General features: G+C 38.1%; 1 protein-coding gene across 2 annotated transcripts in view; it reads right to left on the bottom strand.

The window, feature by feature from the left end:
- The window catches only part of LOC127655229 (alpha-1,3-mannosyl-glycoprotein 4-beta-N-acetylglucosaminyltransferase A-like), a 60,436-nt gene that overhangs the window by 27,679 nt on the left and 6,908 nt on the right, over window positions 1-25,849 (bottom strand). Inside the window, exons 1-3 of one of the 2 annotated variants that reach the window (XM_052142908.1) lie at window positions 10,219-10,366; window positions 6,087-6,254; window positions 3,529-3,669 (exon numbers count right to left, since the gene is read on the bottom strand). In XM_052142908.1, the coding sequence (XP_051998868.1) occupies window positions 3,529-3,669; window positions 6,087-6,254; window positions 10,219-10,246 (337 nt within the window). In that variant the 5' untranslated portion in view covers window positions 10,247-10,366. Of the gene's footprint in view, window positions 1-3,528; window positions 3,670-6,086; window positions 6,255-10,218; window positions 10,367-25,849 lie in introns of those variants that run through there. The other variant, XM_052142907.1, reaches the window with a different exon arrangement.

Below are 25,849 nucleotides of genomic sequence, written 5' to 3'. Positions count from 1 at the left end.
CCACACAACAGTCTCTAGAATTTACTCAGAATGGTGCCAAAAACAAAAAAATCCAGTGAGGGTCAGTTCTGTGGACAGAAATTCCTTTTTGATGAGAGTGGTCAACTGGTTCGACAAAGTGTACGGTAACTCAGATAACCTCTCTGTACAATTGTGGTGAGAAGAATATCATCTCAGAATGCTATTTTGAGATGCGGGTTGGCGCTGTTTTGGTGGCACGAGAGTGACCTACACAATTTTAGGCAGGTGGTTTTAATGTTGTGGCTGATCGGTGTATATTGAACATTGTCAAAAGGCTGAAAAATACTGGGAAAAATATCACCCCGCCCCAATTGCTGAATGTATTAATTTTCTAATGTTTGCTTCCTCACTTAGACCTTTCTCTCTCTTCTTTTCTACATCTATGAAGGGTGAGCATGGGATATGATGGAAAGTCTCTCGGGTCCATACAGAAGAAGATGTCCCCATTTACGGATCTATAAATAGCCTCTCGTAAGCCATGATCTTTTCGAGAGAAGGGGGACCGGAGGCACGAGCATGAGCCAGAGTCCACTGCAGTCTTGCAACACTACAGACAGTCTGGAAACCGGAGGCTGAGATTACTGTAAGCTAGCTGGGTATGTCCGTCTATAGGTTTGGTGTGGTGGGAGGGAGATTATGGGTGGGCTCCGGTGTTACAAAAACAATGTATTTCCTCTGATTTTCCCATATGCTTAAAAAACCAAGCTCCTTGTGTGATAGGGGTCAGTTTTATTGACATTATCTAATGTCATTATTGACATCCATAAATACTGTCATTCACTGCAGGCTGCCCTTGCATAGGATGTTGCTCATAATAAAGCCATGTTGTCATCAACTTAACTCATCTATCATTAACCCAAATACCGCCTGCTACTGTGTAGTGTGGTACAATGTGCCATAAAAACAAGAACAAAGTAGAGCTCACTACAAACGAGCAGGACAGCTCCAGGCTTAGGGTGTCAATGATTCAGATCTGTCTCAGACAATACGCCCACAGGCCATTCACCGACCGTCTGACTTGTTTGATGCATATTGCACATAGAAAGGACAAGCATGATGAAAATCACAAGCTGCAATCTGATTGGCTGGGCTTATGCAACTTCCAGGAGTACAAGCACACTTATGGTAGATATTTTGATTAATTTCAGTGTCTCGATTCTTAATTTGACAAGAAAATTGCGCATCATGCATTAAAATGAGAACACAACTATTTCTGGGCTTAAAAGATACAATAACTAAATCAATGTGGAACACTGTATCTCAAAATAAGGACAATGTGGCCCCCCCATGTGCTATTTAAAGAAATAATTCACACAAAAATGAAATTTCTCTCATCATTTGCTCACCCACATGCCATCTCAGATGTGTACGACTTTCTTTCTTCAGAACACAAATTAAGATTTTCAGAAGAATATTTCAGCTCTTTTGGTCCATAAAATACAAGTGAATGGATTCCAAAATTTTGACGCTCCAAAAAGCACACAAAGGCAGCATAAAAGTGGCCTAATCCATGTGACTCCAGTGTTTTAATCCATGACTTCAGAAGTGATATGATAAAAAAAAAGAAAAAGAGAAAAAGATCAATATTTCATATTAAAAGGAAATTCTTCTCACTGCCCAGTAGATGGCAATAGGCATGAAGAATGTGAATCACCAAAAACAAAAGAAGAAGAAAGTGAAAGTTAAAGTGGAGATTGACTGAGCAGGTAGGAGAATTTCTAGCAAAAATGGACTTAAATATTTATCTGTTCTCACGCAAACAATCATATCACTTCTGAAGTCATGGATTTAACCAGTGGAGTCACATGGATTAGGCTAATTTTATGCTGACTTATGTGATTTTTGGAGCTTCAAAGTTTTGGCACCCATTCACTTGCATTTTATGGACCAAAAGAGCTGAAATATTCTTCCAAAAATCTTAATTTTTGATCTGGTGATGAAAAAGACATACACATCCGGGATGGCATAAGCGTGACTAAATAATGAGAAAATTAACATTTTTATGTGAACTATCCCTTTAAAGACCGATGTGGTCCCTGTACCAAACAACTGCTCTACCACCTCTATTGTGCCAAGTGACCCTGCTATTGTAAGGTTTTTTTTTTTTTTTTGCATTCCTTGCATTGTTTTGAGCATGTTTTATGTGCAACAATAACTCTCTCAGTTGGCACTAACGGAAATTTAGACCCTACACTTAAACTGATTTAATGTAATTGTTTCATACATTATGATATTGAAAATAATTGTATCTTTTAATTTCTGTAATCATGTTGCTCTTTTATTTATTTATTTTTTAAATCAGATTAATGTAGTGTTTACAGTATCATAGATAAGTGATGTATTTTAAAAGAAGTTGTCAGTCACAAATACCTACAATATACCTATATTTTTTATTCTTCACAATTTCACAAATCGAAAAGAAATGTAGTTAAGAAGTTTCCATTGCTGTGGCTTTTACACTTTGTTACAGTACATTCATGTCCCCAGAAATTTCAATAAATCTCATTGGACACTGGAGGGCTTGGTTCCTCTAATGAGAATCTGATAGGCCTGCTGTGGGTGTGATTAAAGGATAAAAGGTCTTCGGGCCCAACTCAGAGCTGCTGGCTGCAGCTTCAGATCAGACACAACCCAAGAATAATAGGTGTGCGACACAATATGACAAGCAAGTATGCAGTATACAGCAACACCCCACTGTTTGGATGATAAAATGAGGAATGAAGGGTGAAAAACAAACCTTGCATTAATGCTTTGAGGCCTCACAAGGCCACAGCAGTGATTAGCATTGGTCTAACAAACTAAACGGATGGACGGTGGTAGAACTTAAAAAGTAGCACATTTTAATAATTAATCAATGTTGGTTTGGCAAGTTTTAAAGGGCATCTAATCCTCAAGACCAGAGGTTTCCAAACTTTTTCTATTGGGGGCCACATTCTAGGGAGTGTGCTCAGCTCACACAAATGTGCATGCATAAACTGCTCTAGTAGTACTATCCAAAATATTGGGTCATTTTAACAGGATCAAGTACATGAGCAACATATCTGACCTAATAACAGACCCATAACAAATGCATAATTTTTTAGTCTGAAATATGTTTTATAATATTACTTTTACTATTTTGAGTCGTATGATTTTAACTAAACGTTATATAATGTGAAGCTGTTTTTGCACAGATGCCAGACTTTTCATGCATTTTATAATTTCATAATTTGGTTTGCATACATCAAGTTACAAATAAAAGGAGGAAATTGTCAAATGGCAAAAAAAGTTAATTTAAGAAGCATTTAATGTAATGATTTATTTAAAAACAGGCATCGATTATCAGAATAAACCATTTTTGTTGCAAGTTATCAAGAATAACTACATTATAATATAGTTAGTGTGATATACAATTACTTATATTGTGATATAATATTTCATAACATACTACCCACCCATTGCTAGACGTTTTAAATGAAAATTAAAATGGATGGAATGAATGTATTTACAATGAATTGTTTAACTCACCTCCGGTACGTCCCTGGGCCACCTGTACAGCAGGATGCAGGCTGCCCTCATTATTGAGCAGGTGAGGCAGGTGGTGATAGATATTTGGCACCTGGAGGGGCTTCCTGTGAGACAACTCCTTCAACAACTTCTGTGTCTCATCTGTAAATACAATAAATACAATTCTAGAAAGATAAAGCCACAATTTGGATCTTAAACTACGCTTTTGTGCCATCGATATGAAAAGATCACAAACAAATAAGCTTTGTTTTAATATTTTGTTTGTCATCATTATTATAATCCCTTTTTAATGAAGTAAAAATAACAATTTCTACATTATATTCATTAATATTATACCATGAAATTGTATATAATGATATGAGTGATCGCTGTTTGAAATAAAATGTTCAATTTACAAGTAATAACATTGAATTTACATTCATTTGTATAAGAAACGCTAAAAAGGTTACTGTCACTTTAAGAGTTCAACGAGGCCAGAGTATTCCGGTAAAGCGAACATCAAAGAGAATCTTGGAGTTTCTTTAGTGCATGTATGCTGCGTGAGATTAAAACGAATACTTCTTTTTACTATTTTTATCGGACAGAAAGAAAAACATAAAGGATTTTAAGACACATTTTCAATGACAGTAGAGTGCGCCTCATCTTTGATGGACAACAATTACACGGAGGAAACGATCCACTTTAATCTCAAGCACTTTTCATCAAAACAAGGTGATTTTCCAGGTATTACAGAACTTATATTTCTAAAAGCTAAATTCAAGCACTTCAAGGTCCTTGTGTGAACCCTTATGTAGAAAAAAAGCGCAGTAGTGGTAAAAATCAAGCGATAGATTATGACAGGCCATTTAATTTATGATTACGTGGACAGAAAACAATGCTGCAAATTGCGAAATATCGTGTTATGCCACGATATGGTTCGTAATTTTTTTGGTTCATGATATATCGAAATTCAATATACTGTTCCATCCTGACAATATTCAAAAATGTACTGACAAATAACAGTAAATGCCATTTCTTGCTCATTTTCCCTTTTTAATTACCTTCATATGAAAACAAACAGGAAAATCCAATACTGCATTAAAACACTCACATATTGATTACACAGTGCTTTGAAGCAGGCAAGGGTGTTTTGAATATGTAGTCTAAAAAGACAACGCAAACCATGCTTAAGGAACAATACTAATATTAAGTCTAAGATTGCTGTTTTTTGGCACTTGCTAATGAACTAGTACAACATTTGCCCTAAATTGCCATTTTGGGGGGGGGGCGAGTGGCCTTTTGTCATTTACATTTTGCAAGAAGATCTATGAAAATCAATTATGTAGCTTGACAGATGTAGTTGTCATAGTGGTGTCCTCACCAGAACCATTTTCTGTGGGGGTAAAAACTGTAGAAATCTGTGATAATGTGCTCTGACATCAGTCACGACTCATGATGAAATCTTTTAAAGGCTTAGCATTCATATTAACTTTTAATCAATTACCTGGAGGTAAACAAGATATAAAAAAGTTAAAAGCATCAGAAGTAAATTAGCCACTTCCACACATGAAACCTGATAAACTGCAGTAAAATTGTTGGACTGCCTTTATTTGTAAATGTACACATCTGACATTCACACATGCTTCTGTCTTTTTTCTGTTTCAATAACATTCACACATCATTACAAAAATACTTTTAAACTCTGATTTGCACTGTAGTTATTTTAACAGTCAACAAATTGACACATTCTAGGAGATCCATGACAGATGTACACAAACATGCCTGTATGGGCGCACTGCTACTAATCTGGGTGCGGTCTTGGGTGGAAAGACAATAGGCTTCTTTGCTCATCGCATGACTTCATATTTGAATTGAGGAGCATTATACATTACGAGATTTCCTCTGAAATGGCTCTAAAACATCAAACATTTTTTAAGTCCTCTGACTAGATAAAATCATTTCACTATCTGTCCAATTTGATTATATTTTTTTGACCAAGTAATTTAATCATCAGAAATTTGTGACTGACCCAAAACAGACACCCCTACTTTGTACATCCTCAAACCATTAATATTACGGCTTTGTTCACACATATCATCAAAACAGAACTTTTCAGGTAATGTTACAACTTTTCATTTAAGGATATTGCCAGAGCTGATTTACAGAGTTGATTTTTTCAAAACAGGGCATGCTCACATATGACATCTAAATGAGTTAATTTTCTAGAAAAAGGTTGTGTGAAAGCAACTGTTGTCAGCAAGTTTTTGATAAACTGATCCATCAGCAGTTTTTTTCTTTTATGAACAAATTCTCATATTCTGAACAATCACACTTTTTCTCACACAGACATAACATATGCTGTATAAGGGTGATCACTTGGTTTGTTAACAAAAAGTCTACCTTGTTTTGGTTGAAAAAGCATTGTAAAATTAGCAAATTAGCAAATTAGTGTAGATTTTGGGAATGACAAGTGTTCAAATTTTGCAGATCAAAATGTCAGTTTGATGCATAAAAGATAAGAATGAGCAATGCGAACAGACACAATTCTTTTGGTGCACATGTAAACATCATTCAGTCACCTGAGAAGTTGGCGAGAGCATCCTTGCTGCCATTGGTCTCTGCGATGGACCGTCTGAACTGTTCGAGGATGGAGTTGAGCTCAGAAGAGCGCTGTAGGGTACGGTGCTCTGCCACTCGCAGTCGCTCCCTCAGGGCATGAAACTCCCTCTGATAGGCTACCAACTTTTCTACAGAGAAGAAAGAAGGGGAGGTGGACAGAGAGAGGCAAGTTATAACTGGAATACATATAGTTGTTTCAGGGCAATTATGACCTTTCACCACCATGTGACTGTGGGAAGAAAATTTAATTCTCAAAAGACACTTGTGCCCGACCGATTTATCGGGCAATATTATCAGCCGATATTAACCTTTCACAGATACATCATTATCGGTGTATATGTTTTCCAATATGTGCAGATATGAACATTATTTTTTTTTTCAGAACATATAATGCAGAAAACTATGCTTGGTGTGATTTAGAATTGGTGTCATAAAGCAGAGTGCGCTCAGACTGCTGACAGTGCGGAGTTAAGCGGTGTCTTCACGGTAAGCTGCTAACTAGTTTGTGAAATACATACAGGAAAGTTAATAAACAATGACCCCATCATTTTCCCTTTTCAATATAACTAATATAACGTTAACCCTGTCCCTGACATCCATGTCACTCATGTTTGTCACATCTGTTTGCTGTTAGCCAGCTATAGTTTATCAGAGCATCTTTTTGCAGCTCAGCCGAGAACTGTGCGGTGGTGGATTGTATTTGTTGAGTGTTGATTTCATGCTATGTTGTTACCTAGTTGGTGAGACACAATGCTGGGAAGTAAATAAAGTCCATATTTTTCTCTCTGTGACAACAAGCTTATAGCTAACTAGCTAACCACGTAGCTACTTTCATAGCTTGTTAGCTGAGTGGAAAATAATGTATAAACTTTTATTGACCAAACTGTTATGTTCAGGATTCACAGTTTAGAACCCCCTTCAACCGAACAATTTCAGTCATTGCATTATAAAATGTAATATTTAAAAGTCTGGTTTTCCACCGTTGAAAGATTCCCCTGAACTTGAATAGCAGAATATGGTGTAACACCGCTGCCACTGTTTATCTCTTGACTCGGCAGGTGTAAATGCTACTTGTTTTACAACCTGCCCCTAATTGACTAGCAGTTTTAAAATAGTCAGCATTTGACTGATACTAAACATACAGTCCTGATTTTAATTGAGCTATTATTTAAATGTATTCTTTATTTAAATGGTCACCAACTGACTGATACTGAACATACAATACTGATGTTTATTTAGCTATTTATTGTATTTGTATTTTTTCTTTATTTTCTGTGTTAATTTCTATAATTTGTTGACAATGTATAATAATATGTCAAATATTCTTTGATAAAAATATTTGTTTAAGAAAGCAGCCTTTTGAGTACCTTTGCATAGTCATATCGGTACAAAACCGGTGCACAATCCACATAGAAAAGGTCTGTTTTATTCCAGCTCAAAAATGTACTATATCCACCACCACATCGGTAATCAGTGTATTTTTCCCCTCTAAAATTGGTATTGGTCTCAAAAATCCCATATCGGTCGGGATCTACTTAAAACCATAGGCATCCTTCAGCATGTTACATGCTATATATCAAAAGGCATCTGCTAAGCCAGTGGATCTTAAAATCCTAGCCTATAACCATTTCCTATCTCCCAACTGCGGTGTCCATCAATAAAATGTCTTGAGAAAAAAAAAAAGGTCAAAAAACAACAACTAAAGTCATCAAAACCGTTATTGTCAGGAACCAGACCTGCTTCCAGGAAGGTTATCTTTTTGCTGCTCCACATGTGAGAGAGAGAGAGAGAGAGAGAGAGAGAGAGAGAGAGAGAGAGAGAGAGAGAGAGAGAGAGAGAGAGAGAGAGAGAGAGAGAGAGAGAGAGAGAGAGAGAGAGAGAGAGAGAGAGAGAGAAGAATAGACAAACAGATAGAGAAGAATAGACAAACAGATAGAGTCTGGTCTGAGGCAGTGCCAGAGGAAAGTGCCCTCTTATAAAGCAGATTAGCCTTGGGTCACACCACCTACTTTATTTGCAGACTCAACATGTTATGACTCAGACCTTGCCCTAAAACAAGACTGCGTATGGATCCGAGATAGTTCCAAAGCACCATGAAGCTCAAAGTGTTGGGTTTACACACAAAACCTCCTCTTAGGTCAATCAACTTCAATTTTCTTTTTCAGATTCAAAAGCTCATGGTTAAATACTGTTTGGAGGTCCATGTCAATTATTTTTTTTAAAGAAAATCAGTTTGTGTCTCTACAGAAATGTCATGCTGTCTTCATACAGTTGGGAGCATGATTGCTTTGAACTTTGGCTATGACAGCTAGAAAAATTATTGGTTGTTTGACCACAGCCAATCTATCACAGGTAACCTCTTGATCTCTCTTTTATCCTAAATAGCCCTTCATGCTATCACTATAAGGTTTTTGTGAGGTTTCAGCAAGTCTTAAAAGCTCTGCTCTAAAAACCTAGTGAGTCGCCATTCTGTCTAGAGCTTACAGAGGCAGCTGCAGGGGCAAACTAAGGAGATGGTTTGGAATGTTCTACATAGGTAACATCTCTGTACGTAATACATATGGTGCTTATCTCGGGAAGAGGGAGAATTGATATCAATAGAATTTGGCATTATAGGATGAGACTGGTCAGTGTTACACAAATGAATGGGAGAAATCGTAATGCCAGTGGGGTTTTCTTGTGTGGCATTTGTGCTAATGAATAATGTGATATGATATAGCCTACTTATTGTCAACTTTTATTGATGAAATACTGTATGTTGTTTGATTTTAATCTTGGCTGTTTTGGAGATTTTGGGCTTATCCCATTTTAGTAGATGGGAGCTGGAATGGTAGAAAATAGAGGCACAGAGGCGTTACAAATATGGCCACTGAATGAATGGACTTGATTTTCCATTAGCATGTTGCTAAGCTAACAGCGTGACACTCTAATAAGCATAAAAATACTTCACATACAAATTTACATATTACATTTTGATTATAACATGATTATATTACAAATAAAATTGGTAAAACAGCCAATTTTTATGGTTACTTGTTAGTGTTAACTTAATTATATTTCTAAACTAAATGTTCTTAATCTTCATCTTAATTTACCATCTTAGTTTTTTTAAATGAGCTCCACAAAGGATATATGCAATTCTATCTCAGATTTTGTACAAAAGAAGGCATCATGGATTGGAAGATACCTTTTAAACAGCCTTCATGTCGGGAGCACACCGCTGCTGCCTTAAAAATGCTGCCAACTTGGCAGCTCACTAGGACTGGGAACAGAGCCTTGGCTTCCACTTCAGCTATGGTTTTCCAGTGTTTTCACCACATTTTTCTAGTATTTTCTCTTGATCCTTCTCTTTTAACTTTATAATTGTTCTCTTCTTGTTGGTAGATGAACAAGCTGTTTTCCATGCTTGTGGTGATCAGAATACACTGTGGATCCATCATAAAAACAACCACCATCTCAAGTTGTATTGTATCGTATCATATCAATACAGCTTACTGAACACTACATTACTGATCATGCTGAACTGTCACTGAACTCCTCTGTGGTTTGGGCAGGCAGCCAGTGCTATAGGGAAAATCTCATATTCCCAAAGATAATGACTTGTTGGAGAGTACAAGCACTCCATCCAACAATAACATGAGTGTCAAATTACACATTTGTTAGTAGATCAGCACATTTACTTAATGCATTTGACACTATCGGGAAACAAAAAGGTAAATGTTGATTTGTGTTGCTATAAAGAAAATGGTATTGCACTATAGAGAATACGGGCAGGAGGTACTCTAGCTTTTTAGTAATAATTAATATCTCAATATATTTACACCTTTAGACAAAATTCAAAATAGTCTATAGATGTGGCAAGTCAAAAGACAAGGAAGAATCATGAAACTAATTTATTGTCTTTAAGCAACCACGATGCCTATCTATAGTGTTGATGTCAAAGTGTAATTAGCTAGCGAAGTGGATTTACAGGTAATAAGGTTGTCAAAAGGTATCATGAGTATTTTAAAGTGTTCAGGGGATGCCATAACAACTGGAAGCAGAGTGGGGAGAAAACAGGAGTACTTCATTCATAAATACATAAGATCCTACCTTCAAGCTGTGGTGTACTGATGTGCATCTGTGCTCATGAAAGTCCAGGAGACAACACAAAGTCACTTAAAATATCTCGTACGACACCTATGACCATCTTCTCATGTCATTCACCCATAGCATTATAGGTCAGGTAAGCAGGTTTTTTGAGTGTTAAACTGTGACAGGAAGGGGTGTAACAATTTACACACACACACACACACACACACACACACACACACACACACACACACACACACACACACACACACACACACACCGAAAGTGTATTATTTATTTTATATTCCGTTTACAACCATTTTAAATCACATTTAAGCCTCTAAATGTGATGTAAGGTGAAAAATAAATTTTAAGAAGTACAATTGTAATTTTCTTTAACGTTAAACTTGCATGTGTAATAAATCTCATATCACCTGACTAGCATTTTCACGTAGTAAATGTCTGGTGTAGACTCTAAACAACTATCAACTCCCGGGGAAAAATACTTTCTGTACTATTACATGTAATCCATTTAGATCGACTCTTCTCAGTAGTTTCAATACAAACAGGAAGTTAGATGACAAAATTTGGAAGAGCGGAGAGGGGAAAAGGGGCAGAGCTGAATAAGGTGAATACAGTCTGCATAAGCTTCAACAGAAAGTGAATGTGAGAAGCAACTGCTTATAAACTAACCGCATGAATAATATCACATGTGCACTGTGTGCATTAATGACAAAGTGCAGATCACTTTATTCGATGTTAAGTATAGCACATATAGACTATATATATTTATATAAGAAAATCATAGCCTTATGCAGTTTAATAAGCAAATTAGCCCATTTAACGAACTGCTTTCCTGAGGTGAGAAGTGAAGCAGTAAAAAACATCTGGTTTTCTTATCAGCTTATCCTATGTATTTAAGTGTTGTGTGCATGCCTCTTTACGAAATGATGTTAAAAGCAGACAATAACATGATTACAGTATTTCAAAAGTCACGCAAACGTGGTTTTCTTGCTTTGTCTGATTTTGTTCATAAGCTGATTTTTGGGAGTTATCAGCATATTGGTGTGCTTGTAAAAAGGCTCAATGTTATCTCAGTCTGTCTCTGACACACTTGTTTAATGAAGCTGGGCACAGAGATTGTTGAGGGCTGAGTGATGTACAAAAGAGTATGGATCTTTACAGATGCAGCTGCTGCCATCCTTAAGGGCTTTGTAAAGAACACAGGTTAAGAAAGGTATTTCAGCTCACACACATAAGCACAAAAATAAAGCAACACTATGTATGCACGTGCATATAGCCACTTTTGCTTTTTCGCTTGTCGGTCAGGAAAGCAGATGTCATCATGGATTTTCCTTTGCTCTTTTGGAATAAAAGTTCAGTAGACATACTCTTGACTTTTTTTAGTGCAAGAAACCTTGACTAATTGGATTTGTAGTGAACAACAGACAAGATGGCATTCTGGGAGCCCCACTTTATGGCAGGGTCCATCTCTAATAGATTGTGGTTGACCATCATATACAAATGCCAGGCAGCCATCAGATAAACAACTGCCAGACACCTCTTACGGGGCAGGAAAGCAGGCCCCGGATTTACCTCCACACTGGAAGGGACCTCTCATTGGTCCACAGGTGGCACATCTTGATTTCCATCATAAGGCCTAAGCTAAAATGGCAATAAAAAATCCTTAAGACCTCCAGATGCAGCCTGTTCATTAACTGCCATACACATGCTTGGAATCCTTAGAAATGAACATCATCTGCAACTTATCCACTCAATGTTTGTTATTAGAAATGTTTATGTTAGTTGCAGTTTTTTGAACAACACAATAGTTCTCACTAATCAAACTATTAAATTAAGGTATGAATGAATGCATGGGTAATCTTTCATCTTTCAGCATTATATTTGAACTATGCATTCAAAAGAACAATGCTAAGAGTATTTTGGAAGTGGTTTGGAAATTGAACAATGGTAAGGAAAAAAAGAACCTGTTGTAACTGTGAACTTTAGACTATGCAAATTAGTATATCATTCTCCACACTGAGAAGAAAGGGTGGGCCACACCGTGTGTGTCACCTCTGATTTCAACAGCCAAATCGAAACATCTCCTCATCAGAAAGGGATAAAACTAACCTTTCAATGGACACACCCTGTTCTGTGTCTCCAGCTATGAGGTAGGAGACAGAAACATGTACAACAAAGTTCTGAATCACCCTTCCAGAGAAAGAGAGTAACAGATCAACCAAGTTCTGGAGTTTCTAGCACCAAGAGGCAAGAAACAACATATACAACAATGTTCGGAACTCGCATTCCAGGACATCAACAGAAACACTAGCGACATGGTTAAGCTCTCATAAGCAAACCCTCCCTTCAAGTTTCCTGCATCTGCTTGTTCCAGATTGCAAGGTCCCTCTCGGTGCTCTAGGAGATTCCTCAAGCCTAAAGTATACTTTCTGGTTTGTGCAAGTTTCTCTTGTAAACAACGACGTGCTTCCTGCCTCCTCCACGTGACGCGTGACCTTACCAACGAGCTTACGTCATCCCTCTCATGAGTGCACGTTAGAAATGTACGGAAGCTAATATTTGTAGTAAAAAGTATATAAGTATTTTTTTGTTTCTAAAAATAATACATTTTTGGTTTCAGAAGAACTTTATTTGTTGACTGGAGTCGTGTGGATTATTTCGATGCACCCTAAATATGAATTTTGACTGTCAAAAAATGGAGTACATTCACTTTCATTGTTTAAAGGATGAGGCCTGAAATTAAAGCCTAAATATTTTAAATTCTGTTTTGATGAAGAAAGAAACTCAAATACATCTTGGATGTTCATCTTGGAGGGTGTGTAAATAATCTTTCCATCCTATGCACTTTATTTTCTTCTATATTCAGTTTCTTTAGCATATTAGAACCATTTTGTAGCTGTTAGTAATTTATGTTTATCTTTTTATAATTCAAATTTATTTTATTACAACTTCCTTTTGTTGATAATACAGAAGAAGGCTCTAATTTGATTGACCCTTCAAATTATTCAGATGACCAACTCACTCACATTTATATATTATATATTGAATGGTCCATTTGGATCATTCTTGCACTGTAAAGTTAAAATCCTTAGCTGGTGTCCCAAAGTAAACTGAAGGAGGGGCCTTCTGACATACATACACACAATTACACCTTAAGTGATGTGATAAAAAAATCACTGCATACTTGGTGTCTTGTGTGAGGTCTACTACATTATAAGGTGGCTGTGTGATTATCACAAGTGTAAGACATTGCCGCTTTAAACACATCTCTAAAAAAGATCCAGCACCCTTATGCAGAGATACAGTCAGACATTGCCAAGCAATATTTTAAGACGCTCAGGAAAGCTTGTGTACAGAAAAGATGACTCGTTCTCCATTTCCTTCATTAGGATTCCATGCCAGCATCATATTAGATCTTATTTTGTGATGATCTATCAACCAGCCATGAAGGACAGTCAGACCTTAAATCACCATTACCCCAGTGTTCGTCTCAACCTCAGAAAGTCCATCCAATATCCTGACAGTCTGCAGCCACTATAAATGGATTAGCACATAAACTGTTGCACATCTTACTAATCTAGTTATCTTTTTCCTTCCGCTGCATTTCTCCCTCTATTCTCTTTCCCTTGTTTCTCTGAGGTCTCTAACTAGATGTACACTGGCAGCCAAAAGTTTGGAATAATGTACAGATTTTGCTGTTTCGGAAGGAAAATGGTACTTTAATTCACCAAAGTGGCATTCAACTGATCACAAAGTATAGACTCAGGACAATGATGTAAAAGAAACAGCACTTTTTGATCAAATCTAGACAGGCCCCATTTCCAGCAGCCATCACCCCAACACCTTATCCTTGAGTAATCATGCTAAATTGCTAATTTGGTACTAGAAAATCACTTGACATTATATAAAGCACAGTTGAAAGCTATTTAGTTCATTAAATGAAGTTTATGATTGTTGTTGTGTTTGTTTTTGAGTATGCCACAGTATGCAATAGACTGGCATGTCTTAAGGTCAATCTTAGGTCAAAAATTACATAAAAGAAACAGCTTTCTCTAGAAACTCATCAGATAATCATTGTTTTGAGGAATGAATGCTACAACACTTGAAATTGCCAAAAAAAACTGAAAATTGTATACAAAGGTGTACACTACAGTCTTCAAAGACAAAGGACAACAAGGACAGGAAGAGATGTGGAAGGCCAAATGTACAACTAAACAAGAGGATAAGTAAATCAGATGTCCTCAGCTGATAGTTGCATTGAATTCTACCAGCTCAACACCAGTTTCATGTACAACAGTAAAGAGAAGACTCGGGGTGCAGGCCATCTGGGAAGAATTGTAAAGAAAAAGCCACTTTTGAAATAGAGAACAAAAAGAAAAGGTTAGAGTGGGCAAAGAAACGCCGACGTTGGACAACAGATAACTGGAAAAGAGTGTTCCCTGTCTGTCACTCACTCGACGTTGAGTCGATGTACTGACACTAGGGTTTCACTCTTGAGAGCCCCAATCACCTTTGCTTTATTCAGAAAAGGCCAATGAAAATGGCAAGTGGAATTTGAATGCCGCTCTCCACCCCGGACATACAGGTACAAAAGGAGATGACGTGCACCACTCATTTAGACTTGATCTTCGAAGTGGAGTGCATGTGTGTGTGCAATTAAGGATCACCCTCGAATGTTGTGAGTCCACAGGTGTAAAAGTGTATATTCTAAAAGAGTATATTAAAAAGATGTCCTTTCACCTTTGTTCTTCTGGGCGTGGCCGTTATCTCTCCCCACCAGATGGCCATGAAATCTGTCACGAGTGCTTGGGTCACCAGCACGGGGTCGGCGAACAGCGCGGGCAATCTGGAAGTGGATATGGGAGCGTTTCCGCCAGCTCAATCTCCACGGTCCTCCCACCTTCCAGCGCGCTCGTTCTGCCCGGTAGAGTTTACGAGCGATGCAGGTGGTCTGCCTCTAGGCGGATTTAATGTCTCATTCGGGGCTCACGACGAGGATGAGTTATCGGTCGCAGCATCGGTGGGTGGGCTTATGTTGAAAGAGGTGACTGCCATCAGGGAATACTAATGCCATGAAGGGGTGTACCTGGTCTGCAACGATGTCTGTGGCACGTCAAATTGGCATCCACATCAATGGCGGACCCAGCGTGATGCTCTGGGCAGAACATTGCTGATCTTCCAATGCTGGGACCGTACATGGGAAACGGTTAACTTTTGTTGTCAACATCATAGCGGCACTAATTCTCCTGCCACAACTGTATTTACTTTTCCTCCATCACAGCGCTCCACTTCGAGTGCTTGTTTGCCATGTCTATTTCTTGAGCTTGAAGTCTATTTCTGAATTACTTCAGATTTGAATCTAGAAGCATCACACACTACTATAATTCCTCGATAGTCAGCTCTAAAATATCAAAAATGTTTGATATACTCTGACTAGATAAAACCATAGTCTGAGAGTAAAATAGTAGTCTGTACCCATCATATACTACCTTACATTATATGAAATCTTTCAACTCCAACTGGCCCAAAATTTGCAGACTGAAGCCAATGAGCAAATTAGGGCTTAAAAGCCTTAAGTAGGAAATTGGTTGCCTCTGACAAATGTTAGTTATATGGTTTAGAAGTCATTCTTCATTTACATTTATTCATTTAGTTTACAATTATTTAAAGTGACTTACAAATGAGGAATACTACAAGAAAACTTTAATGGGTGGTCTGTGTGATGTGAAGTTTAGCCAGTCATCAAACAGTACTCACAGGTTCCTGGCTGACCTGGAAAGTGTCAAACAGTAATGTTGTGATGAATTACTGGACTGGCTGGGAAAACTGTTTTTTTCATCCAGGCTGAGAAGCATACAAGGCCCGTGCAGCCATAAAAATATTTGGCACAACTGACCAATCAGAATGACGTTTTAAACCTATTTTTCCGCACTTGTGGGGGTTACAAGTGTTGCTTGAGAGCCTGAGAAAGTTATTTTGATATACAGAATACAGAAAAGTCCAACATTATTAACATTTTTGCCTGGATCCCATTAAAATAGTATGAGCTGTTAATTTTTGATTGTTGGCAAAGTGATTTTCTCTGTAGCTGTGAATGTTCAGAGTAGGAAACTGTTTTCCCTTATCTATACAAAGAGTCCTCTCAAACACTTCAGAAAAACTGTACCAGTCTTTCACCTTCCAACCATAGGGATTACTCGGGGTGAGCATTGGAATTTGTCATGAGGAAAGTCACTCAGAGGACATCAGTGTAGAAAGTTAACCAGCAGAATAGTACAGAGAATAGGGAGCCTTCAGAGGGACTCGCTTTGTACTGTCAAATGATGGAGAGCCTCAATGGGCCAGCAGGACTACATCCAACAGTCCAGAAATAATCTTGGCTCACTACTATTGCAGTATTGGTACTGTCCAGGTTTTGGGTGAAAACCCTTTAAAGTCAACATGAAACATTTTTCACAACCCATTTTACATAATAGTGTTCACAATTAAAAAGCTAGGGTATACTTTTGTCATTTGCCATGTAACGTTAGGCCTAAGTCTTGCACACAGTTGAGCACTCTAGCCTTTCAAAGTATACTCTTATAAACCTCAAGCTCAAAAAGATGGGTTTGTTACATGAGCACAAGGACTGCTTTCACATACTCTTAACTAAGGTCAACTCCATACCGACACCCAGTAAAAACTAAGTATACTTTGGCCTTTATGTTCACAACTATAATTCAACAATTACCATTTAATATATTTGCCTATTTCTGGGTGAAACCAGATTTTTAATTAGTTAAAAATGCAAGGTGGATTTAATTATAAACTTAGGGAATTGACAGGGCCATTAAATCCCAGAATGAAGCCAGGTGGTTGGAGGGGAGAGTGTTAAAAAGACAAGAGGTATTGGTGACTTCATCTGAAAAGGAAATTCATTTCAGAGGAAGAGCAAGTTATGACATGTAGGTCTGGGTGATAAATCGAATATTCATGATATATTGCAGATGATTCAAAGTTAACAATATTGTGAATATTGTGATGATTTTAATGCATTTCTATTTGGACATTAGGTTTCATAAAGAGCACATCAGTAGACTAATTTCACGATCCTTGAGGGCTGCACAACTAATAAGGTTGTGTATTGAAACTGATTTCCCGATTTGATTCCTATTCGATATCAATTAATATGGGTATATTTCAGTTATAATGTCCCTTTTGCTTACATGTGAAAGAAATGTTTTTTAATCAACAACTGACTGTAGAGAACAGAAAGGATTTTAAAAGAGACATTATTCAATGACAAATGGGTCACATGTATCTCGTCTATGAGCACACGGAACAAATTTTACTCTCATGGAAAAATATACCAGCCAGTTACCAAGTAGATACTTTTTAGTTGCATAGTGCGATATTTGGTTGCTAATGCAAGTGATTTCCTCTCATTGTAGTAAAGGGTTGCGCAAAGAGTAAAAGATAGATCTTTGGATTAAATAATCGATAACGAGATTGCGGTCTTCATTTGAACAAACCATCGAAAATCTAGATATTAACACACCCCTTACAATTAATCAATATGGTCATATGTGATTATTAAACTGCAAAAAGATTAAAGAGAGATAAACATGTTAGTGTGCACTTCAGAATAAACAGGTGACATTAAATAGTGCATTATGTGTCCTCGTGCGGGGTTCAAGATGTTTTGAATGCTCTCAGAGCAGTTTGTGTGCATTGTGCAATCAAAGTACTGCAGGTTCAAGCATGTGCACAATTCAAAATAATAGTAACAACTACAAGTTACATTTACATTTATGCATTTGGCAGACGCCTTTATCCAAAGCGACTTACAGTGCACTTATTACAGGGACAATCCCACCGGAGCGACCTGGAGTTAAGTGCCCTGCTCAAGGACACAATGGTGGTGGCCGTGGGGATCGAGCCAGCGACCTTCTGATTAACATTTATGTGCTTTAGACCACTACGCCACCACCACTCCTTGTTTCAATTCGATTATACAAATCTACAAAAATAGCAAAGGAGAATGACAGCGTTTTATCAGATGTTCAACATTGTTAACTGTCAAACAAGTGTCAAAATAAAAGCTCCAGATAAAGGTGAAGTAAATAGGACAGACAAATATATTACTTAAGTATAAAACAAATCGAATCCCAAAGAAATAATGATAATTCATTATTACATTATAATAAAAAACTTGACTGGGTCCCACAGTAATAATTTAGTACTATGCAATATTCAACTGGGTTCCAAAAACTAAGCCTGTAAAGTAGTTTTTGTACACCTTGTTCATTCACAAAAATGTTTCAGTATAAATACATGAAGGAAAATAATATTTTATTAAGCTACTATGTATCATTGTATATTTTATTGTTGAAATACAGATAACTGATTAACCATGTACAATAAGTCCAGGAATGTTTCTTAAGAAAGTGAAAATGGTCAAATCTGATTTTATGTTGACTTTAAGAGTGCTCAACAGACACCAGCATAAGTCCAAAAGGAAACAGATGCACAAGTCTAAACAGGAAGCTTCTACCTGATAAGTATTGGATACAAGATTTCGCAGCATTGAAGCACTGAATGTTAGACAAAGAGGAAGAAGTTTTTAAAACACATTCATAGTAACCTTAGGGCACAAACACTCTATAGAAATCACAAAGACAAGAATATACAACAGCACAAGGTCATCAAGAAATAGCAAGTGGGGAGGGTGGTGTCATTCGAGGACAATGAGTATAAGACACATGCTTTTAGCACATGGTCTTTCAAGGAGAGAGTGGAGGGGTCAAGACCCAAAGGGACACTGAGAGCTCAGCTCACAACATGTTCCTTTGACATACACAATAAAAAAGGAACAGGGCAATAGTTGCGACTGACTGTAGCCAAGTTCGGCTCTCCTTAGGAAACTGCTCCACCCTCTTAATATAGCCCCTCTCCTTCCTCTGTGCCTCATTCAGCTTCAACCTCAAAGGTTAAAAGGGTTCCAAAAGTCAACATCCCTTCGAAAATTTACAGTACCATGATATGATGGTGATGGTATACCATGATAGTCAATGATCTTATTAATACCTTATATGATGACAATATTACACAATAGTGGGTCAAAAAAAAAAAAAAAATTAAAACAGAAAATGTGCACAATCCATTGACAAGGCTGTTGGTAGTTTTTGAAACTGACACTGAGGCAGAATGACAACTTCTGTTAATTGGCCAAGAGGGTGTGGATATAATTTGGCTGACATACTGCACACTAGGTTGCATAGTGTACTATTTTCGTGTTGTTGAATTTCACTTTTTATTTGTCATTGTTGTGCAGTTGTTGCTGTATTGGCAGTCCATGGTACATCATAAAAACAACCATGGTAACACCATGGTACTTTTTGAAACTTTTTACTAGTAATCCCTTTGAAAAAACAAAGAAAAGTCACATTCATTGATCTTCCTAATGCCTTTTCCCACCACGAAGCCAGAGTGATGGTGTTCGTTGACAAATGGATTGAAGAAACAGGCACTTAACTTTAGCTGCTCTCTCCAAATCATTCCCATCCATTTTAGGCTTGTTTAAGTGACTCATGCTGAACATAAATAGACTATGAATGGGAATAAGGATTGCAGATAAAGAGAAAATATTCTAAGCTATCATGAGAATACAATCACTATGTTGGTCATCACGTGGGTGAATTGATTTGTGAGAGAGAGCGGGATGTGAACAAGAACAACGGAGAAGGTAGGTGTTTGGAATGGTAGGGATACAAATGCAGTTTGCAGAAACTACAAGTAATACATGAAGCACTTCATTTTTCACCTCATTGCCAGTTAGAGAAAGTACAGAGAGAGAGAAAGAAATGGCAATCATCAAGTGCAGGGCATAAAAAACAGTGCATCTCAGGGGGAAATCCTCTATTCATCTAGTGCTTAAATACAACTGAGCTCATAAGTTTACTTAGCCCTCCTGGGGTCTCTATAAACATCACGTTTAGCATTTAAAGGGGTCATGACATGAGCAATCAAATTTTCCTTGATCTTTTAACATACAAGTAATTCTACTATAAGAACATACAGCAAGTTTCAGAACTGAAAACGTCCTCATTAATAGAAAAAAAGAGCATTTATTTAAACCAAGCTGCAAAAAAGGCTCTTTTGGAATTCGTGGAACTTGTGACATCAAAACAACCAAATAAATCTGCATATGCAATGCTTATTTTTCGTCATTGCACCCTTGGACCCGCCCACTTGTTCTCAGTCACACAGGTGAAGAGGAGAGAGATGGGGCCTGTTATGGGATATTCATCCAAAGTGGACTTACACAGGACACCTTTATGTTTTTGACCGTTTGATACATATCTTGGGCTGCTTTTAAAAGATGTATCAAGTTACAACTATGAAGAAAGCTCTCATTCAGCTGGGTGTGTCCGTTGATGCGATGCAACAGCTTGAGGCTGTCTACAAAATGACTCTATTCGAGGAGCTACACGATGTTAGCAAATCATAACAGTGGGCATTTAAGTTGAAGTTTTAAAGGGCACCTATTATGGCATTTAAAATGTTCCTAATATTGTTTTGGGAGTCCCCAACAACAGTTTTACATGCATGCAATGACAAAAAACACTTTTGTTGCCTTATAATATGCATTTATGTTTACCTGATTTGCTCACCGACTCCCAAATGATTCGTTCAACAACAAATTTTTACAAACCCCTCCTTTGCGTGACGCTAATCTGCGGTGATTGGTCAGATGACCCAGTCAGTTGTGATTGGTATACTCTGTGCAGAGATTGTCGGAAACGGAACGCCCATCACCGCTTTGTAGTAAAAAAATCAAAATCAGAGAAGGAATTTGAGTTGATTTATGTTAGCGATCATAGCCCAAAGTTCGGTGGTAAACACCCAATCAGTTATTGTTTGCGTTAGCCCAACGCATAAACATATTGGTAAAGCACTGCATTACTCCAAGTTATTGCTCTATTCTTTATGACAACTCCAATAACATCGACAAACATTTCACATATTTCAAAAGAATCGACATTGGAGACCTAGAAGCTGCGCTGAGCGTAACGTACACAACACACACAAATACTTATTAAGCATGCTAAAAAACACATAAAAGCAACAATTATTAATAATACTTACAGGTTGTGATTCAGAGGAGGAAGCTGATCCAAATAAACTTGGTACTGAACCTTCCTTCAGTATCAACGGCTCGCGAATCCACACTTGAAAGCATTCATGTTCGTAAAGCAATCGTCATTAAAATGACGCGAACACAGCACAAGGTTCGGGCTATACTTGTGTGGTATAGTTGTAAATATAAACTCTAGCCACTGATTCTTCACATGCTCGTCCCTGGGCAGTGAAAAAAAGGTCGCTTTTCATATGCACTTCAGAACACAGTGTCTTGTTGTCGACATGATGTTTTCAAGTTTTCCCTGGTGTCTGCGCGCGCAATGAGTGGGCGCGGCCAATTTGATAATTTTTCGTCTTGACGTCACAACGAAAAGGAAAATGACTCATTGGAAAAACAATTAATTACATTGACTCAGAGTCGACTCCTACTTTTGAGAGACAATAACTTTTTTTACGGTGAACTTTCATATATAAAACTTTGCAGGATGTTTTTGTTCACTTATATCTATGTTACACACTACATGAAAGGTAATTTTCAAAATTCCATAATAGGCAAAATTCCATAATAGGCTCTTGAAGAATGCTCTTCAATCCCCTTCCAAAACTGAAATTGACTGACAATATAGATGACCAGATAATTTGCACATTCGCTCTCTTCTCCCTCTGTCTAGCTCTCATTTCTCAGTCCTCTGTCTGTCATTAGCCACTTTTACACTATCGGTCAGTGAATGACAGATCATTCGAAAGGTGACATCACACGTAACAACTATGTTAAACAAAACAACATAAATAAAAAAAAAAAAGAGAGAGCTAAAACCTCTGAATTTTAATAAACTATTTACATGCCCCCCTATGTTCCCTTTGACCAAGGAAACATCATTAAATAACTCAAGCTCAAGGCATTATGTTTATTCCTCTTAGCTTTAATGTTGTACTTAATAGTTTGAGTTAACACTTCAAATCTTATGTCCATGGATTTTTAAGAAAAATAAGTTCAAGAAGCATATATATTTGAATTGTAAGCCCAAAACTTGACATTTCAAGTAATGTTTAATTAAGACATCTTGATTTCTCCAGTAATGACAATATTACAGTTTACCGTGATAATGACACGATTGCCCAAAATGTCCATATGCATCTGCACATATACAGACAGTTAAACATATTTGTCATATTTGAGTCAGAAAGAATTGAAATTTATAGTAGAAGGCAGTGAATTTGTTACAAAAAGAATGCTTTGATGGATGTTGCAACTAGAGATGTGCAAGACTAATCGAATAAACGGTTCTGATGCTGCTAGTCGACACTGGAATTAGTGGTCGGTCAATATTTTTCCACATTAAACTTTTCAACATCTTTACATATTTATATTTAGTTTTATATTATTACAAAGGTTGTGCTTAAAATAGTCAAGACGCTGACTACCACCCCTGGAGTCGTGAGTTTGAACCCAGGGTGTGATGAGTGACTCCAGTCGGGTCTCCTAAGCAACCAAATTGGCCTGGTTACTAGGGAGGGTAGTCACATGGGGTAAACTCCTTGTGGTCGCTATAATGTGGTTTGCTCTCGGTGTTGCGCGTGGCGAGTTGTGCGTGGATACCACGGAGAATAGCGTGAAGACTCCACACGCATGTGGAGCGCTCAACAAGCCACGTGACAAGATGCACAGATTAACGGTCTCAGATGCGGAGCCAACTGAGACTCATCCTCCACCACCCGGATTTAGGCAAGTCACTACACCACCACAAGGACTTAGAGCACATTGGGAATTGGGCATTCTAAATTGGGGAGATGTATAAAAAAATTTATTTCATCTCATGCTATTCCTCCTGAGAAATGTACCATACCTGCATAACCTCCCATGATGCCTTTATTTGTTTATTTCCAAAGGCGATTTTAAATATGCTGAATGCGAGATCTGCATATCTGTTATACACTGCTAAGAAAGAGAGAATTCTCTCTGACAAGAACGGAGAGTAAAATGCGTTTATTAATTTGACAAGATGAAACAAGATGCAGTTTTGGTGCAAAGAAAGTTAAAGCAGCATTTGCCCAGCAGATTTCTGCTCTCTGCTGGTTGTGTAAAGTTTCTTGAGGCATGTCAGACGGCAAGGAGGACTGTCCTGTCAGCGTCTGAGTGCTCATTCTTTCTGCCTGTGCAACAGTGTGATAAAACGATGGCAAAATGTGATATATGGTAAAACTATATGCATTCAAAACCAATGCGTTTATGAAAATCATAATTAATTATAATAATATGATGACATATATTGCCAGCCTGTAATATAAAGCAGCATAATGTAGTATTTTTGCATCGCTAAAATAGCTGGAAGTTGCTGATACCGGAAGTGATCCACATTCAAGGTTGATATGGCAGTGCCCTAGTTTCGCTGAAAAATAAGGTGTTATAAAGAGGATACATTTTGAGATGCAACTTCAGAGAGAGGGTTTTAGCCTGCAGACAGTTGAACAGTTACGGTTACTGTTTGCAGGCTAAAGAACCGTGCAATGCCAGCACACTAAAACCCACTCTATGAAGTTGCATTTTGAAATGAATCCCCTTTAAAGCTCCAGCACTAGAAAATATTAAAGCAAAAAACAAAAAAAAAAATCATCTACATGAGCTCACTAGTCGACCTCACTAATCAAACTGGCCTCTCCAATTCTCTGAATGCATTTCTCTTCTATTCTAAATGTTTTTTCCTCCCCAGCAGTGTGCTTAACACAGCCCCCACACTCTCCTGCTCGCCGCTTGATAGGGCATGCGTGCATGGGCAACCCACGAAGCAAAACAATCCAGCCCCACAAAAAAGAACAAGCAATAAGTATACTGTATGTCAGGGGTCACCAACTCGTCGATCGCGATCGACATGTCGATCTTTGAGATTTTCCTGTAGATCGGGAAAATAATATTAAAACAGCTTCAGCCCCCCTAAACTTCTGCCTAGGCCCCCTAAAAATGTGTGATTAAGTGTAGGCTACACAAATTCGTGTTCGCTTCAGTGTTGTTATAATCAGATGCAGCGCATTCTTCATCTTCAATCCGCAGCGGCGCAGAGCTGAGCACACATCAACAGAGGACAGGCGTGTGTGTGTGTGTGTGTGTGTGTTCATCTGAGCCTCATTGGTCTGCCACTGCTCGTCAATGTCAGAATATTTGAGATGACCAATCAAATCAAAGTAGGCGGGCTTTATGTGCGCAGACGCTGCAGAGCGCGGGAGTTTTAGCCAAGTTACAGACAGCTAACATGGCTGAGGCTCCCCGAAAGAAGCCTTCAAACCTATTATTTTCATCCAGAATGGGAAGAACAGTTCATTTTTACGTTAGTTAAAGACAAGTGTATATGTATGTTATGCCGGCAAACACAAGCACTGGCTAAAAGAGGAAATCTGGAGCGGCACCACAATGCTAACCATCCGACCTTTAGGGACAGCTATCCACCGAATAGCGCCATCCGTTCTAAAAAAGTGGCGGAGCTAAAGTTGGAGTTGAAAGCCCAGCAGTCGCTCTTCACTAAACCTGCTGTTCGACATAAGGCTGCTACAGAAGCATCATTTCGTGTTAGTCACCTTTTGGCCAAACATAAGAAGCCTTTTACAGACGACGAGTTAATCAAGCAGGCTATGGCTTTTATCGCTGACACAGTTTGCAACGACTTAAAAAAAAAAGAAGACATCAAAACAGCATTCAGCAGTGTCCCGCTTTGCCCCGCAACAGTGACAAGAAGGGTCGAATCACTGTCGAAGGACGTGGATCGACAGGTGTTAAGGGACCTGTCACTTTGTGAATATTTCTCACTGCAATTGGATGAATCCCTGGATGTAATGGACACAGCTCAGCTTGTTGTATTTGTCAGAATGGTTTTCCAGGATTCTACAATGAAGGAGGACTTTCTCACTCTTCTGCACTTGAAGGACAGAACAAAGGGTGAGGATATCTTTAACGTATTTAAAAAATACGTCGATGAAAACTGCATTCCCATTCATAAACTGGTGGCAATCACTACTCCGGCAATGCGCGGTGTGCGCTCTGGTTTTATAGCGCTGTGCCGCAATGATCCTGCTTTTCCAGACTTTGTGAATTATCACTGCGTAATTCATAAGCAGGCCTTGGTTGGGAAAGTTGTGGACTTCTCTCACGTCATGACACTGGTGGTCAAAATGATTAACGCGATTCGAGCAAAAGCTCTCCAACATCGTTTATTCAAGGCGTTATTGGATGAGCTCGATGCCGCTTACGGAGACCTGATTTTCCACGCTGATGTCCGGTGGCTGAGTCGCGGCAAAGTGCTACAGAGATTTGTTGACTTGCTGCCAGAGATAAAGACTTTTCTGTCAACGAGGAATGAGGAGCACAAAGAATTGTCAGATGATGCATGGCTACTTGACCTGGGATTTCTGATGGACTTAACGGCAAAACTAAATGCACTCAACACTGAGATGCAGGGAAAAAACCGACCCCTGTCCCACATGATAAGCGCAGTGAATGCGTTCAAGGCCAAGCTCT

This window comes from Xyrauchen texanus, chromosome 14 (genome assembly GCF_025860055.1).
Source record: "Xyrauchen texanus isolate HMW12.3.18 chromosome 14, RBS_HiC_50CHRs, whole genome shotgun sequence".
NCBI classification, from domain to species: Eukaryota; Metazoa; Chordata; class Actinopteri; order Cypriniformes; family Catostomidae; genus Xyrauchen; species Xyrauchen texanus.
Note: the sequence above shows the minus strand (reverse complement) of the source record. Positions and strands in the feature narration are given on the sequence as shown.